Raw genomic sequence first — 18,335 nt, forward strand, 5'->3', positions numbered from 1 at the left:
GACTGCAATAAAATATTTAATTAAAAAAAACATTTGGTATTTGCACCTCATCCCTATAAACCTATTAACTGACTAGGAAGTAGCCCTCTACCTGGAATAGATTCATACTATCAGAGCTAAAACATAAGTTCTAGAATAAATCACATGCTAATATGGGGCCAAGTAGGGGTTGGAGGCCCTGAACCTTTGTAGCTTAGGATAAGGCATTTTATATTATAACACCAAGTGTACGTATGCACAAACCAATCCGACGCCCTAACCATCATATATTCAATTTGTTATCAATAATTCCAGAACATATAGTTACCATGGCTCCAACCACGACTTGTTTAATTTGACCAGTCTATTTGCATGCATCAACGGGAGTGAAGTAAGAAATCACATTGGAAAGCATTATTTACAAGTAAGTTCATTATATTAAGCACCTAAACCACATGGGTAACAAATGTAATTATAAAATAAGAAACTCATGCTATAAGTAAAAGAAATTGCACAACAACCACAAACAACGTAGGGTGGGTGACACATGGATGACATTTTATTAATTGTAATAAACAAGTGCAATAACTATAAAACATTTTATAATCAGTGTTTATGATGCTTAGGGTTAAAAAGGTTCCAGCAAAATGTTATAATTTGCAGCTCTACCCCCCCCCCCCCACTGCACTCCTCGATGGGATATTCATAAACAATAAAATTGTACTACCCACCAACACCTTTCCAAATCAATGCATACAGTGTATGCATTCAAAGTACATGAAAGGAAAAGTCCCTTAAAAGTTCTTATTGCTGTTTACTTAAGGAGTTTGCCTAATGTTCAGAACATTTTAAATTATACTGTAACATTAAAAAACCCATTCATAATTGCCAACACAAAGCAATAAGGCATGATTTTTTTTCCAACAAATTAAATGCTTCAGCCAACATTAATATTTTCTTAACCAACTAACACACTCTAGTAATTAGAATACCTGTAAAAGAGCAAAAACTGTTGCAAAGGCCAATGATTTTTTCCTAATAAATGATTAGAGCAACAAAGTAATGAAACACAGATTTGCTTAATAAACAAGGCAAACCACTCACCATTTTAAAAGGCCATACGGCTGTCCAGAAATAAAAAGTACTTTACTCGTGGAAAAAAATGTGTTTAAAGTTCACATCTTACACAGCAAGGGGTCTTTAAACGTGTTTGATTGAACTTTATAGATCGCGAAGCTCTGAATTCTGAACAAGAACAATAGGGGGCAGCAATTCTCCTATCATGTTCCGGTAGTCTGTGGCATCAACAGTACGAGTGACCAATCCCACTGTACCTTTACCCCTCCAACATTAAACAAGGATACCCCGCATTCTCGTGCATCGAGTCTCTGGCAGGAGGGCTGCTTCAACTGACTAATTAGAGGCCAGAAGGCACCCATGTATGGAGACTGGAAGCGGCTAGTGTTGGAAGTTCTGAACTTGAACATCTGTTCTATAAGAAACGCACTCTTCAAAATGATAAAAATGTATTATTCAGAACGTTTCCCAAAACTTGCTGAAGATGCACTCCAGACCAATAGCAGAAAGAGAAAAAATGATTTCCTCATCTCGTTAAAAGGCATTCTATAGTGCGTGAATTAGATTAGAAAAAACATAATCGAACTTTGCATTTTATAAACCTGTATATAGAGAAAAGAAAAAAACAAACACTGGTGTAACTTAATATGTTACTTTTCAATTTAATTTAACTTTATCAACTCTTTTGTCTTCCATGTTCAGCAATCTCCATCTGCTTCAGAATCATCTTCAGAAGCTAGAAAAATTAAGAAATAAAAATAAATATTTTTATATAATTTATTGGAAATATTGTGACAAGCGATTTCAAGCGCATCAAGAACTAGCTAAAAAGCCTAGTCAATAAATTTTCAAGCACAGAAACTGGCGCTTATCAAGCATCTAGTCTACAAACACAATTTATAGCGCTTTCGATCAAACTAAAATTTAGTTCTTACAAGTCCCAGCTGTACTCAAAACAAAAAATATGTAGCTCTATAAAAGACACTTGAAGACTTTTAGTAGTGACTCAAAAAATTGATTAAAAATGCACTAGATCCAGAATTGTCAGGGCGCTTGCTAATATGGACTGGTATAGACTTACTGAGAAAAGTGTGCGAAGATTCAGGGTACCCTAGAAAATGCTAAACTATTCTGAACCCAGGGCTGAAATATAGAAACTACTCCAATGAACGAGCGGGCACTTAAAACTAGGATACATTAGGGATTGTTGCCTATAGTGGATGGCTTTATCCTTTCTGGGAGAGCTACTTACTTGCCACGACCAGGGATATCAATCCTCTGACGAACACTTATGTTTGCTGTACCTCAATGATCAAACTGTGTTCGATATTGTCACTGGAATTCACGCTCTGCATATTTTTATTGTATGCAGTTTAACAGATACTACGAAACTTTTCTAAAAAACAATTATAATAAATAAACTGATTAACCTTAAGCATAGTGAGCTGAAAGCCATCTTAACAGAGCTGAGAAACCGTCTCAACATTCCAAAAGTAATGTAATATAAACAATATATGGAAATGACATACTTTGATACCAGTTGCATCTATGGTCAAGCATTTCAGAAAGAATTCTAAATGAAATTCTTCTGCATGAAATTATAAAGGGGGCATCAGCACTGGGACCTAAAGTTTGACAAAGCATTGTTCACTGTAGGGAATAAACTGTATTGAGTGCTTAAATTAAATAGACAGTTTTGTTAGTCTGTATCACCTGCAGGTAGAGTGTTCAAAGGCCAGCAGGTCAAACAGAATCGTTCATCCTGAGATCGATACAATGGAGTACCATTAATTTGGGAAAAGGATAATTCTCCAACTATAGTACAGAAAATGTAACAGCATACAACATTAAAAATAAAACATAATACTTTGTCTATAGACTTTTGTACGTTTTTCTGCATTTTTACAAGATGGTATGTGCTACAAAGTGTGCATGCCTATCTTCAAAGACTGGAACCAGAGGACGATCACACAATCAACCTGCTAGTGTAACCCTACCTACTTCAATACTCCATCCTTTCGCTGCTCATTGTGGAACAACAATAGTTACTTACCTTTCATAGATTCACATGCCTGAATCATTCCCCGTCGGAGTGGGAGTACCACGGTACATAAAAAAGCAATATGTATGCACAAAATAACCATAACATAGGTAACCTAGAACCAGGAAGTAAAGTAGCCATAAACTACAAGGAAAATGACTTGTCCAAGTCATTATATACAGTCCAAACAGCAGCCAATCAGGCGACAGCACCCTCCAGAATGTTCTCCTCAGCCTGAGGTTCTCAGATTCTTGCACAAGAGTGAACCAAGTGATAAGAGCATAAACCAGCCTCTGAGGGGAGGTGGGTGGGTTGCATGTGAATCTATGAAAGATACCAATACTGGAGAACCACAGATTACAGTTAAGTAAGGAAAATGCTACTTACCAGTATGCATCTGTTCTTGGCATGTAGAGCTGCAGAGTTCTACACTTTGCATTAGATCGCCACCTGGTGCTGGGCTCGGATGATTGCATGTTGTTGTCTTGGAAGAAGTCTTTGTAGTCACAAGATAGATGACTCCTCTTGGACGATAGTGCGCATGGGCATCGGCTCCACCCTTAGATTGTTTTTCGCCATGATGGGAAGTGATGGAGTTAGTAGAGAGAAAGAAGGGATGTCCATGTGTGTATATCTAATTAAGATAAAACTGGAACAGATACAGGTCCCGGGGAGGCTTGTAGAAATCTGCAGCTCTACATGCCAAGAACAGATGCATTCTGGTAAGTAGCATTTTCCGTTCGAGGCATATGAGCTGCAGATTCTGCACTTTGCATCGACTGTGCGGCAGTGTCTCCCCTAGCGGTGGTCACTTGCATCTGTTGCAGTAGTTTGAGAGAGAGTTTTGAGGACAGCTTGGCCTACTGCAGCTTGCTGCTTGGCTTGCACATCAACACAATAGTGTTTAGTAAAGGTGTGTGTTGTAGACCATGTTGCTGCCTTGCAGAGGTCTTCTAGGGGAATATTACCTAAGAAAGCTATGGAGGCTCCTAGTTTGCGTGTGGAGTGCGCTCTACGAGGAAATGTTAATGTGCGTTTTGCCTTGTGATAGAATATCTGTATACATTTAACAATCCACCTTGCAATTCCCGATTTAGAAATGGGGTTGCCTTTATGTGGTGGAGAGAAAGCTACAAATAGTTGCTTTGTTTTTGCGAAAGGATTTGGTCCTATCCATGTAATAGAGAAGAGCTCTTTTGACATCTAGTGTGTGTAGAGCTCTCGGCTACAGTGTCTGGGTTTTGAAAAAACACTGGTAACTCTACAGATTGGTTTAGATGAAAAGGAGTAATTACTTTAGGAAAAAATATAGGATTAGTCCTTAGAACCACTTTGTTACGGTGTAATTGTAAGAATGGTTCTTGTATAGTGAAAGCTTGAATCTCACTAACTCTTCTAAGAGAGGTAATAGCAATGAGGAAAGCGGTTTTCCATGTGAGAAATTGCAGTTCACATTTGTGTAAAGGTTCAAAACGGGGTCCCATGAGCCTGGTAAGAACAGTGTTTAGGTTCCACACTGGAAAGGATGGTAACCTAGGAGGAATAATTCTTTTTAATCCCTCCATAAAAGCTTTTAGTGCTGGCACTCTAAACATATGTTGTCTGTTTTGTAGGTATGCCGCAATGGCTGCAAGATGGAATCGTATAGATGAATATGTCAGGTTACATTTCTGTAAATGGAGAAGGTAACAGATAATATTTTGGATGGAAGCATCCAAAGGATCAATTTGATTATTAGTGCAGTAAATGGCAAATATTTTCCATTTAGCAGCATAGCAAGCTCTAGTAGTAGGTCTTCTGGCTTCTTTAATGATATTCAGACAGTCTGGTGGCAGGTTAAGGTAACCAAACTAAGACTTCAGGAGCCAGATCGCCAGATTCAGTTCACTTGGATCTGGATGCCTGATGTCTCCATGGTTCTGCGTTAGCATGGATGGTGTCAGTTTTTGGTGTGGAACTAGAGAAAGTTCTAGCAGTGTGGTGAACCACGGTTGGCGTGCCCATGTGGGAGCTACCAGGATCAGTTTGAGAGACTGTTGTCTGAGCTTGCGTACCACTAGGGGTATTAGTGGGATTGGTGGAAAAGCGCAAGCAAATCTGCCTGACCAGTTCATCCATATCGCATTGCCCTTGGACAATGGGTGTGGAAACCTAGCGGCGAAGGTTGGGCATTTTGCGTTAGTGTGTGGCAAACAGGTCTATGTCTGGATGACCCCACTTGTGAAAGAATGGTTGAAGAACTTGCAGATGTAGTTCCCATTCATGAATCTGTTGTGTCTGTCGACTTAACAGATCGGCTATCTGATTGTGAACTCCTGGAAGGTGTTCTGCAAGCAGATATATCTTTTGTGGAATGGCCCATCTCCAAATGTTTTGTGCAAGCTGCGACAGCTGCAGGGAATGTGTGCCTCCTTGTTTTTGTATGTAGTACATGGCTGTCATGTTGTTCGTCCGGATTATGACAGCTTTGTTCCGTATGTGCACTTGAAAGGACTTTAGTGCTAGGAAAATTGCCAGCAACTCTAGGTGACTGATGTGAAGCACCTTTTGTTGAGCGGTCCATCTTCCCTGAGTTGTGTGGTGGAGCAGATGCATCCCTGCAAAAAACAGGATGGGAGCACGTCCGTTGTCAGTACTACCTGTGGAACTAGCTCCAGGAACGGCCACCCTGTGGACAAGTTTTTGGTGTTCCATCACTGCAGAGAGCGATGTGTGCGGCTGACCACCAACACCAGGTCTGTTAGTTGTCTTTGTGCCTGATTCCACTGATGTGCTAGACATTCCTGCAATGGGGCGCATTTGCAGTCTTGCATATGGTACATTAAAAATGAAAGATGCCATCATGCCTATTAATTGCATGAACACTCACACTCTGGCTGGGAGAGAGTGTTGGTTTTGAAACTTTGTAACTAAGGCTTGAATGCTCTGTATCCTGGCTGGACTGGGATAAGCTAGAGCTGTATTGGTGTTTATGGTAGCCCCTAGGTATTGATGTACATGAGAGGGCTGGAGATGTGACTTGGTGTAGTTAATTGTAAACCCCAAGTTGTGCAGTGTTTGAATTGTTTGAGATGTGTGTTGGACACACTGATTGAATGAGTTGGCTTTTATGAGCCAATCGTCTAAGTATGGGAAGACGTGGATATGTTATCTTCTGAGATGTGCTGCTACTACTGCTAGGCACTTTGTAAACACTTGTGGTGCAGTTGTGACCCCGAATGGAAGGACTATGAACTGATAGTGTTGTCCTTGTAGTACATATCTGAGGCACTTCCTGTGAGAAGGATGTATGGAATGTGGAAGTAGGCGTCCTTGAGGTCTAGTGTGGTTAGGAAATCGCCTTGTTGCAACAATGGGAGCACTTGTTGTAAAGTGATCATGTGAAAATTATCTGAGTGTATATACAGATTGAGAGGCCTCAGGTCTAGAATTGGTCTTAGTGTTCCGTCCTTTTTGGTTATTAGGAACTAGAGTGAGTAAACCCCTGTTCCTTGATGTTGCAACGGAACTAGCTCTATTGCACCTTTTTGCAGCAATGAGAGAACCTCTTGTTGGAGCAGCGTTCGATGTTCTGTGGACATTTGACGCTGTCTGGGTGGTATATGTGGAGGGGTAGATGTAAGCTCTAGACAGTAACCATACTGGATAATGTGTCTTACCCACTTGTCTGGTGATGGAATTCCAGACAGGAGGAACTGTGTTAGTCTGCCCCCTACAGGAGTGGAATGCTGTTGGGGGAGCAGAAGGAGGTCACTGTTTTGTGTTGGGAGAGGTTTGACTATTGTTATTTCCTCGACCTCTTATGTTGATATTTTAGAGGAGGCTACAGAGGCAACAACCTTTATTAAAGGATGTTTGTGTATTTGTTTTAAAGGAAGCTGAATTGTCTGCTCCAGCTTGTTTGGAGCCTCCTCTGTAAAAGGAGCGCGGAAGGAGCCTCTTGCTTGGGTGGACTGCAGAGCTCCCATAGACTTGGCTGTGTTAGTGTCTTTATTCATTTTTTCAAGTGTTGTGTCTACCTCTGGACCAAACAATTGTTGTTGGTTGAATGGTTGATTTAAGATAGTAGTTTGCACCTCTTGCTTAAATCCTGAAATGCGCAGCCACGCGTGACGTCTAAGGAGGACACTGGTGTTTATTGCTCTGGATGCAGTGTCTGCTACATCTAGTGCGCATTTAATAGAGGCATTTGATATAAGCTTACCCTCTTGTATGAGGTCATCTGCTTGTGCCTTATATTGGTCAGGTAGATGTAAGAGCTTCTCTAGCTGATCATAGTGAGCCCTGTCGTATCTTGCGAGGAGGGCCTGTGTGTTAGCGATGCGCCATGTATTGCTAGCTTGGGCAGCTATTCTTTTTCCTGAAGCATCTATGATCTTTGATTCTTTATCAAGAGGTGGTGCTTCACCTGTTTGGGAATTTGTTCTTTTCCTAGCGTTTGAAACTACTAGTGAGTCTACGGGTAACTGTCCTTTAATGTTGGCAGGATCTTGAGGAGCTGCTCTGTACTATCCTTGGGTTTATAATTCTAGCTCTTACAGGATCTTTAAACACTTCTGGTGCATGTATAAGGACTCCTTTAATTATTGGCAGTATTTGCACACATTTTTGGGAGTGTTCTAAAGTGTCTAGTAAAAAATCTTCCTCATCTGAATGCATGGTGACATTGTGATGGATGGCAGCCCTATTAATCAAGTGTCCAAACCCAATATTGTCTTCAGGAGGAGAAGGTTTAGATGGATATATATGTGGGTCAGGAATATCTGGTACATCCTGTGGGTTTGGATACTCCCAGTCTGGTGAACCTGTTGGGTAGGGAAAAGGGTCATCTGGGTCTCTCCCTCCCCCCCATGCTATACTCATCATCATCAACATCCTGATGAGGTGTATGTTGTGGAGAATGAGGAGGAGAATTGAGGTGAAATGTTTAAAGGAAGAGCAGGAGATACAGGAGAAGAAGGGTGCATAGGAGATGTGGCAGAGTCCTTCTTGACAGGCACTGGAGGTGTAGGTGCTGTATCCGACTTCCTCTTCCTGTGTGGTGTAGAGGAAACATGTCCTGTTTCTGGATCAATGTAGATCCTTTTTTGTAAAGGATCTGGTTGGAAAAGCTCCTCTTCTTGAGGCACAGCCTTTGGCGACAATTTTTTCGGTTCCGACCCAGTTTGTTGCTTGTCTTTAGCCTTAGGAGCCGATGTGGAGTCCTTTGGCGTAGCTTTTCGCACCGGAGATATTGTTTTTGGAGCCGAAGCCTGTTCCGTGGACTTGGAAGGATCGGAAGCAGGCTTTGTTTGTTTCGGCATAGAGGGTATCGGCCTCGGAGTGGAAGCTGTTTTCGGGATATCGGAAACAGGCTTCGTTGTTTTCAGAGCCGCTTTGTCTCTCGGAGTCGACGGTTTCGTAGTGTCTTTACGAACCAGGACTTTTTGTTTCGGTGCCGAGGGAGCAGGTGGTGTCGGCACATGCGGTTTGCTCGATATAGAGATACCGGAAGGCTCTATAGCGGGGCTTTCAAAGTGTTTTTTTGGTCTCGACTGGGCCCCGCAGGCGGAGTGTTGACCGTTGCCTTTGATTTTGGTGTTTGGGCTGGGGTAGGGGCAGTGGTACTCGCGCGTTGACCTGAAGCTATGGAGTCATCTGAGTCATCTGCCTCGGATACGATCTGGAGATCATCAGAATTTTTCTCCGGGACACATGAACCTTCGAAGATATCCACTGGTTTCGGCGTTGATCTCTGCATGTCGCGTCGACGGGCCCTCCGATCCCGAATGGTATTTTTCGATCGAAAGGATGCACAGGCTGTGCAGCTGGATTCGTCGTGTTCTGGCGATAAGCACAGGTTACAGACCTTGTGATGGTCACTGTGTGAAAATTTTGCTCCACACTCGGGACATTTTTTGAATGGCGTCCTTTCCATGAGGTGTAGGCCTCACGGCGTGGGTAGGCGTTCCAACGGCCCACGTCGACGACTGGAATCGAGCTGATTAAGTTGAGTCGATGTTTATTGGTATCAAAAGTTGTTTGGTGAAGTTTGAATAAAATGTTACGCGTTCAAGTACTTGAGGAGTAGATTTCGAACCGGAGCCGAAAAGTTTCATCCAAACCCAGTGGCATAAAAAAAACAATCTAAGGATGGAGCCGATGCACATGCGCACTATCGTCCAAGGGAGGAGTCACCTATCTCGTGACTACAAAGACTTCTTCCAAGACGGCAACAACATGCAATCATCCGAACCCAACAACAGGTGGCGATCTAATGCAAAGTGTAAAGTCTGCAGCTCATATGCCTCGAACCTATTGTTCTTCTCCAGTATTGGGGTATCTTTCATAGATTCACATGCCTGAATCAGAGTAGAAAGCAGTACGCCAATAATGCTCGTAAGACGCTATTTGTAATAGACATATGTACAAAAGACATTATGCAATAACATACCTAGAATGCTATACTATGCATAAATACATGTATATGTATATAACAGGGCAATGCTACGATATATAATAATCATGTCTGAAATGCGTCAGAGAAAACAGTACAGAGGAGGAGGAAAGAACAGAGGCTCACCTTATTTAAAAAGATTACGGAGAACCACTTGTCCCACTGACGTACCTGCATCACTGGCAGCTTCCAAACACTAGTGCTTGGTAAAAGTGTGTCTGCTGGACCAAGTTGCAGCTCTGCAAATTTGATGAAGAGGCACACCCGCAAAGAGAGCAGTAGAAGAAGATTGCTCTTGTAGAATGTGCTCTCGGAGTGGTTTGCAATAGTCTTCCTGCTTGCTGACGGCAGAGGCAAATTACGGCAGAAATCCAATGAGCTATAGTCTGCTTGGATACTGAATGTCCCTGCCGCATCCTTCCGTAGGCCACAAATAACTGGTCAGATTTACGGATTGTAGAAGTCCGTTGTAAATACAACTTGAGACATCTTCTAATGTAAAGGGAATGCAAAGTTCCTTCCGCATGTGATTGTGGATTATGAAAGAAAGTTTTTAAGATGAAAGGCTCGTTGAGATGGAAGTCCGAAGGTACTTTAGGCAGAAAAATGGGGTTAGTGCATAGCACTACTGAGTTCGAGGTGAGTTGAAGAAAAGGTGGATTAACAGTAAAAGCTTGAATGTCACTGACTCGCCTAGCTGATGTTAAAGCCAATAGCAGAGATACTTTCCACAATAGAAATTTCAAATCCACTTTATGAATAGGCTCAAAGGGGTGCCGCAGGAATTGTGCAAGCACCACGTTAAGATGCCAGGATGGAGGTGGGGGCCGGATAGGAGGAAACATGCCAAACAATCCTTTGAAGAATTGTTGAATGATCCTAGCTGAATAGAGAGAATTGGAACAGTCTTGCCGAAACCTTGAAATAGCTGCCAAAAATACCTTCAGAGTAGAATGGGACAGGCCTGATCTTGCCAAGTGTAAAAAGAACGGCAAAATCTTTTCCGGTTTTACATGAATTGGATGAATATTGGCAGATTGACACCATATGCAAAATCTCTTCCATTTAAGCCTGTACGTTTTAACAGTGGCAGGTGCTCGAGCGTTGGCAAACACTTCCTTACCATCTGTTGGAATGTTCAGATGTGCGAATTCAAGGTGTTCAGGCGCCAGGCTGCTAATCTCAGAGAGGCAGGGTCCGATTGGGAGGTCTGTCCGTTTTGGATGGATAGGAGGTTCGGTATTGGTCGAAACTGAATGGGATCGCATTCTGAGAGGAGAAGTTCGGTAAACCAGAACTGGAGGAGGCCATCTGGGAGCGATGAGAATTAGGCGACAAGGTTCTCTTCATCTTCTGGAGAACTCTGGGAACCAACGGTATCGGAGGAAATGCGTAAACACATATCTGCGACCAATTCATCGAAAACGCATTCCTGCGTGACCCCTTGTGGGGAAGCGAACTTGCAAAGAATGGGCATTTGCGGTTGTGATCGGTCGCAAACCGGTCTAGGTCGTGACGACCCCACTCCTGAAAGACCCGATTCAATGTTGGTTGATGTAACTCCTACTCGTGATTGGATACGGTCGATCTGCTGAGGGAACCAGATAGGACATTGGAAACTACTGGAAGATGGATCGCTGATAGGCTTTTTCTGTGTCGTATCGCCCAGTCCCAGATTTCTTGGGCTTGAAGAGAGAGTAGGGCAGACTTTGTTCCTCCTTGTTTGTTCAAGTAGTGCATACTTGTAATGTTGTCTGTCCGAAGTAGTAATGAAGCCCCCAGGATGATGGTTCGAAAGAATTTTAGGGCTAAAAAGATGGCTTGTAATTCTAGATGGTTGATATGTCACGTCCTTTGCTGGACGTTCCAATTGCCGTTGACCGTCATCCCTTGAAGGTGTGCCCCCCATCCCTCGGGAGATGCATCTGTGGTGATGGTGAATTTGGAACCTCTACCAGGAATGCACACCCTTTTTTCACGTTCTTTCCAGTCCACCAGAGAAAGGCTACTCGCATCTGAGGCGTGATGCGAATGTCGTTGAACGACCCCAAAATCTGCAACCATTGGAAGTTGAGCTCCTCTTGCAGGGGGCCTCATTCTGAGACGGCAGTTGGGTATCAAAGGGATGCAGGAAGAGATCATCCCTAAAAAAAGACTTGAACAGCCGGACTGAAACGCACCTTTTTGATTGTAAAAGGCGGGCTAGTTTGCAGATTTTTTGTTGTCTTTCGTTTGAGACAAATGCCTGGGTAAGTAGAGTGTCAACGTGGCTTCCAAGAAGGTCTTTCTTTGTGATGGAACAAGAGGAGACTTGTCGAGGTTGATGGAGAGACCTAGAGATTGGAAAAGTAACAGACATCTTTGAATGTGTGCGCTTGCGGTTGGAAAAGAATTCACCTTGATAAGGCAGTCATCCAGGTATGGAAAGATTTGAATCCCTTCCAGACAAAGGTGTGCGGCCACTGGAGCCAGAACCTTGGCAAATACACGCGATGCTGAACGTAGTCCGAAAGGAAGGACTTTGAACTGAAAGCCCCTGCCAGCCACTCTGAACCGCAAGAATTTTCTGTGTCTGGGCAGGATTGGCACATGGAAATGGGCGTCTTGGAGGTCGAGGGTGGCCATGTGATCCCCCCCCCCCCCCCTCCCCGCCGAGAGGAGCTGAAGGATTTTTAGAAGCGTTCATATCCGGAAGGATAACTTCTTTAGGTATTTGTTGAGGGAGCGAGGATGGGGCACAATTCTCCCGACTTTTTCCTTATCAGGAAAAATCTTGAATAAAATACTGTTCCTCTTTGTAATTGAGGGACCCTTTCGATAGCTCCCTTCGGAATCATCCAATTTTTTGGGAAAAAAGCTCCTTGGGATGAGCAGGAGGTGGGCCCTTGGTAGGAGAGTTTGGAGGAATATTTATGAAATCTAGAATATGGCCTCTGGCCACGATGTCCAGGACCCACTTGTCTGATGTGATAGCGGACCAGTTTGAGTAAAATTGGGAGATTCTTCCTCCAACTTTTAAAGGGAAGGGCGGTATAAGTGGTGGTGGTTCTCATTGCTTTTTAGTCGAATCCAGTCTATGGTAGGAGGGCTTTTTTATTTTGCGAATAGGAGGTATTTCGCTGTCCGTTTGACTGTTGTCTTTGGGACTGATATCGCAGATTGCGTTGAAAGGACTGGTAGGACCTTTGTTGGTTGTAGCTTTCTCTATTAGAAAAGGATCAACGTCCTGTAGCACCCCGAAAGGGCAGCTTCTGAAATTGAAGAGTACAGAGAGATCTTGATGTCTCGGTGTCTTTTTTAATGGCCTGAAGGGCTTCTTCGACATGCTGGCCAAATAGTGATCCTGCATCAAACGGCATGTCAATAATCTTTGCCTGAACCTCCTGGCGAAAAGATGTTGATTTCAGCCAGCCTTGCCTTCGCAGTACTGCGGCACCCGCTAGCTGCCTAAAACCTGTGGATGCGACATCCATGGCCCAATCTATTATCTCAGCAGAGTAAGATCTCGAAGGCCTCAGACTTTGATGGTTCCGGCAACATGTTGATGTAGGGAGAGATGTCCGACCACATCTGTGTCATATCGCCCTAATATGGCCAGTGAATTTGCAGCACGGACAGTCGTCGCTGCCATGGTGGAAACCTTCTTCCCAATAGCATCCAGTCATCTGCCGTCCCAGTCTGGAGGAGCTGTGATTGGAGAGGAGGGGGTTCTAGCTCTTCTTTGTGCCACTTGGGCAATAACAGTCAGCTTTCGGCTGACCTAGGAGGTGAGTTACCTGGTGCCTTATATTTTTTGTCTAGTCGAGGCAAGACAGCAGGAATAGAAGCAGGCGCTGTCATGACCTTCAATCCTGCCTTCCAAATGAAATCAATAATGGGAATGGTCCGTATCTGTTTCCTTGGCTGATCCTTAAAATCGTAGAGGAAGCACTCATTCTTCTTGGTTTCCATCGGTAGAAGGAACCTTTGTGTTGCTCTTTCCATAAGGATATGAAAGCCTCCGATAGCGACTGAGGAGAGTCAATGGGAGCTGGAGTTGAAGGGGACGATGTTTAAATCTGGTAGTCCCACTCAGTAAAAAGATCTATCATCCACTTCTCCTCCTTCTCTATCATCGTCAGTGGTGTTAGCATCATGGGAATGATGACACGGTACTGGAGTAGGTGGTCTGGGAGACCTTAAAGAAGAGATAGAAGCTTGAGGCATAGGTGTCGATGGGATGGACTCTGCCGATTCAGATGGAGGAAAACGGTGATAATAATGGTCAACATTAATTGCAGATTGTTTAGCAGAGCTAAAGGCATCTGTGCTGTAGGTATCATGTCAGGAGCTAGAGCTACAGACTCCGGGAAAAGATTTTTTATCCTGGTCATCCTCATGATATTTAATAGGCAATTCTGAAGGCCTCCTGTCAGTGTGAAATCGGTCATCGTCTTCGGACTCATCATCCTCCCCAGAGTCCAGTAATTGCTCTGGAATCTCAAGAGGTACTTGGTAGGGGAGATATGCAATGGAGAGAGGGCCTCCAACGAAGAACCACCTCTCTGCAGTAAAGATGTTGTCGTAGACGGTCCAGAGGAGGCCGTAGATGCAGACCAAACATGCAAGATGTCGACGTCGAAGAGGCAGTCTTCCACGACGACGAGGCGGCTGTCGACGACGAGGCGACCGTCGACAAGGCGACCATCGGAGATATCTTTCTAACCTTAGCCGTCGACGGGGCGTCAGCAGTAGATGTAACTTCCTTCGTCGATGATGGGCTTCACAGAGACAGACTAGCGTTGACCGGGATGAAGCTGATGACATGATAATTTTTGGTCTCGGCGACGAGAAGGTAACAGTCGAAGTTGCGTCGACAGTGATTTGTCGACAGAGGAGCAGTCATAGACGCCGATGACTGGATTTTTCTCTGAGGTAAATCCTTCTCCGGAAGTAGTTTTGATGCCAGAGACTTCACTGTCTTTCTAGGGGGCGTAGTAGGCAGAGGCTTACTTTTTGAAGGTGGTGGAGCCTTTTTTGAGGTGGAAGGCAAATCAGAACCCTTAGAGGGTTGTGTTTCTAGACACCTTGGCCCCCAGGAGAAGACAGATCCTCCTCAGCCATTAAATTTCTAGAGGACATAGATGAGCCAGAGGCAATATTTCCCACCTCAGATAAGGGGTTGTCTTGAACCTTTATCTTCTGTAGCCACAGAAGTAGACGCCCTGCTCTATCTCCGAGGGTTTTCTGAGGGAAGGTCCTGCATATCTTGCAATCGCTCACCTGGTGATCAGGATAAAGGCAATAATAAATGCATTTCCTGTGGGGATCTTCAGAAAACAGCCGAGCTTCCTACAAGATTCACAAGGTCTAAAGGAAGATTTCTTTGAAGAGGACATCCTGAAGAGAAGAAATTTCAGAAGAAAAGAAGAGTACTCAGCGGAGCTCAGGTAGACTCCCTTCACACGACGTGTGGTAGAAAATCTGAGAGACTCCGGCTCTGAGGAGAACATTCTGGAGGGTGCGGTCGTCTGATTGGCTGCAGTTTGGACTGTAAATAATGACAGACAAGTCTTAGATGTGGAAGCTTTTTTCCTTGTAGTTCATGGCTACTTTACTTCCTGGTTCTAAGTTACCTATTTTATGGTTATGTGCATAATTATTGCTTTTTTATGTACCGTGGGACTCCCACTCCAACGACGGGGAATGATTCAGGCATGTGAATCTATGAAAGATACCCCAATACTGGAGAACTCCTATTTCAAACTGCTCGATGAGAAGCCTATAACTCAACGGATGCTGCAACAGCCATGTCTAGCCAGTAATATGCAACAGGCGGCTTCTCCAGAGAGTTAAAGGCAGGTTCCTCCATTTAACGTACAGCATGAACATGGTTTGATCGTACTGTGGTATGAAGGGGAGGCATAATCTGACTCCGCTAAGTCTTCGTCCAGTGCTACATGATCACTGCACTCTTTCCTCATTAAGCGGTTTGCCTTCCTCTTCTGGATCCTATCCACTACACTGGAATATATACAGCCCATATTTCATGAGGCAGAGGCTGTAGTGGTGGAGTTAAAACTTAAAAATACACAAATCCTGATGGTCTCTGCCACAGCCACAAGCTTTGTAGGTTAGCAGTGCAAAAGGAACTTGATGCATCTTCACAATATTCAGATGACAACCAGGTATATGGCTGCAATCCTCTTTTTTAAGTCTTGCAACATATGTTTGCACGTAATAAAAGGAAACCTGTAGGAATTACTTGCACCTGGTGATCCCGTGGTTACGTGCAGCTTAGGTTGCTGTGAAGTCCAGGGCAACTAGTCAGCATGAGCAGTAGTCTCAGGCGTTACCTAGTATCATTGTGATCAGAAAACCGTCATACATTACAAGCCCTGAAAAGGCATCGATCTAAGTAACTCAAGAGTCCATATTCTGCAGCAGCTCTAATGTAATATTCTTGGAGGACTAGGGTGATAACAGTGGTCCTCTGGATTGCAGAGAGAATTTATATCACTGCCACAGGTGTCTTAGGTGTAAACTTCACTATGTGGTAGACTGTCAACTACACTACTGCAGAGGTCATCAAGGTTACAGATGTCTTAGTAGTAATGGCCCATCTTGGATGATGGGGTGTTTCAAAGTGGCTACTGGCAATTAAGGGCTGGGTTTTACTGTGGACAAGGAATACAAGGGTCAGCTTTTAGGAGATTAAAAGTCCCTAACCGCAAACTCCTAGGTACCTTGCCATATGCTCTCTGAAATCCACAGTATTTTTTTTTAATGAGAAGACGGGGGATACGACTTCCAAGGATTGTTTTTCAATTCAAACGCCACAGAAGCAGAAATTCTGGCTGACTGGTTATCCGAATAGAATAAGTAAGGGCTTCTTCATTGGGCAAAAACAAGCACCTTCTTCCTTGCTTTCAGACTGTTAGATATCCAAACTAATCTCTGAAATCTTCTGGGTGTCGACGCAATACACAAATTTCAGAATGTTAGGGTTGCTCCAGCAAAACAAAGATCGTAGCTCTAAAATAAAGAACCAGGGGTTGCAGAGACCTGCTCAATGGGTCAACCTTCAAAAGAGCAATGCTTGTAGTACGAATATGAAGACGGCCTCAAGGGGTAGTGCTTACGCCCATTTATTTAACCAGAGCTGCAGGCTCAAACAAAGGGGTGTGCAGTACTATCTTAATAAGCTATTGTAATACGGCCAAGCTAATGTGAATAATGTATATGTAGCATGTAAGGGAAGAATTAGAAAAAATACATGGGACTATAAACAGACTCAATGGTATGTACATATTTTAGATCCTGATCAATTGTGTTCTTGCTTCCATTTAATGCGTTTTCTTTGGGACAGGTCTTGCTATGACCTGTCCTTGAAGACTGGTAATGCAACACCACTGCTTAAGAAATCTGGAAGGCAAACACAGCGCTCACAAACCAACTGCTATCCCCCTATTGCTAGATTAAAAATATATATTTTCTAGCATGGTCACAGCTTTTATCTAAGAGCCTAAACTCTTGAAAACCTTGCTGCTGGTTTACAGGTCAGGTAGGAGGTGCAGAATACAGTATGTCACCGTTCATGAAATACGTAATGCGGCAGCATCCGGACTAAGGGAGAGCATTGCACAATTTAACTTACTTCAGATCTTCAAAGGGCACCGAAAAATCCCACTAGATTAAAATTTGAAGAAATCAAGGCCATATGTACCTCTATGTCAAGGGTTTACAGTCTACCTGTACTACAGCACACAATTTAATCCCATGCACTTAATATACTTTGGAGAGTGCCCTGCAAAATATTACAGCCAAAACATAAAATGCAGCGCCATAATGAGCACTCTGGAAGTGGGCCGCTGAAAACTCACGAGATGTGTCTGAGACATGCATATCTGGTCACATTGGTTTTGAAAAGTTATAATCCTTTAGCATTCACACCCTTAATCTATATCCGACCACATACATTCCTATATAACCATGCCAGTTCTGACCACCTGTATATATGTTTTAATCTCATCTGTTAATACAGCCAAAAACATTGCATGGCTGCAAAGCAAATCCAAGCATTGTGACCAAGAGATCTAGATGAAAACCTGAAAAATTGGCCAACCAACTTACCAGCCTATTATCGAAGACAGCATGTGTAGTGTATTGAAAGTTAAACAAGGAAACAGAAAACTTGCAAGTTATTTTAATTTAGCATTGCAATCATTTTGGTAGGCATACTCTTTAATGGACCAACAGGATGAGAAGCTCAAGGCTCAAACCTCCCTCCTATTTGTTTCGGTTCAATGAAAAGCACTACAACCTAGAAGACATTGTCACTGGAATCTGACGAAATTTTAGAATTTTGAGCAACTAACAAAAAGGAACTTACTTTCAAGGTCTGCCAAGTGTGCTTGAAGAGTTCTTGCAAGGCTAGTAAACTAGAAAGAAAAAAAAGGAACGTTCAGACTAATGCCAAGTATACACCTTATCAGAATAAACATTAAAACAATGCATTGCCGACATTATACCTTAATGACCAAGTAATGCGGCACAGCATAAGTGTGATCAAATAGTTTACTAATACATAAACCTTGGGGGAACATCAGCTTTCACTAGGTTATTCACCTTTAGCTCACCAGTGTACACAACTGGATTCCCAAAATCATTCGCATTGACTGGAAAATGGGACACAACATCCACTGCTAGTGTAACAGTACAAAAAATATTTGGGTGGACTGTAGTGGAAGCGGTTATGGGACTGCTAAAACTCTACCAAATTGGAAACCTGGGCCCTTTTTTCTTCTTTAAGAGGAAAATGTG

General features: G+C 43.3%; 1 protein-coding gene across 2 annotated transcripts in view; it reads right to left on the reverse strand.

Annotated features, from left to right (window-relative positions):
- Positions 1–516: 516 nt before the first annotated feature.
- MARCHF7 (membrane associated ring-CH-type finger 7) overlaps positions 517–18,335 on the reverse strand; it is a 263,235-nt gene continuing 245,416 nt past the window's right edge. For both annotated transcript variants that reach the window (XM_078681680.1, XM_078681681.1), the window contains exons 10-11: positions 17,905–17,953; positions 517–1,792 (exon numbers count right to left, since the gene is read on the reverse strand). In XM_078681680.1, the coding sequence (XP_078537806.1) occupies positions 1,755–1,792; positions 17,905–17,953 (87 nt within the window). In that variant the 3' untranslated portion in view covers positions 517–1,754. The remainder of the gene's footprint in view (positions 1,793–17,904; positions 17,954–18,335) is intronic.

This window comes from Lissotriton helveticus, chromosome 3_1 (assembly GCF_964261635.1).
Source record: "Lissotriton helveticus chromosome 3_1, aLisHel1.1, whole genome shotgun sequence".
NCBI lineage: Eukaryota > Metazoa > Chordata > Amphibia > Caudata > Salamandridae > Lissotriton > Lissotriton helveticus.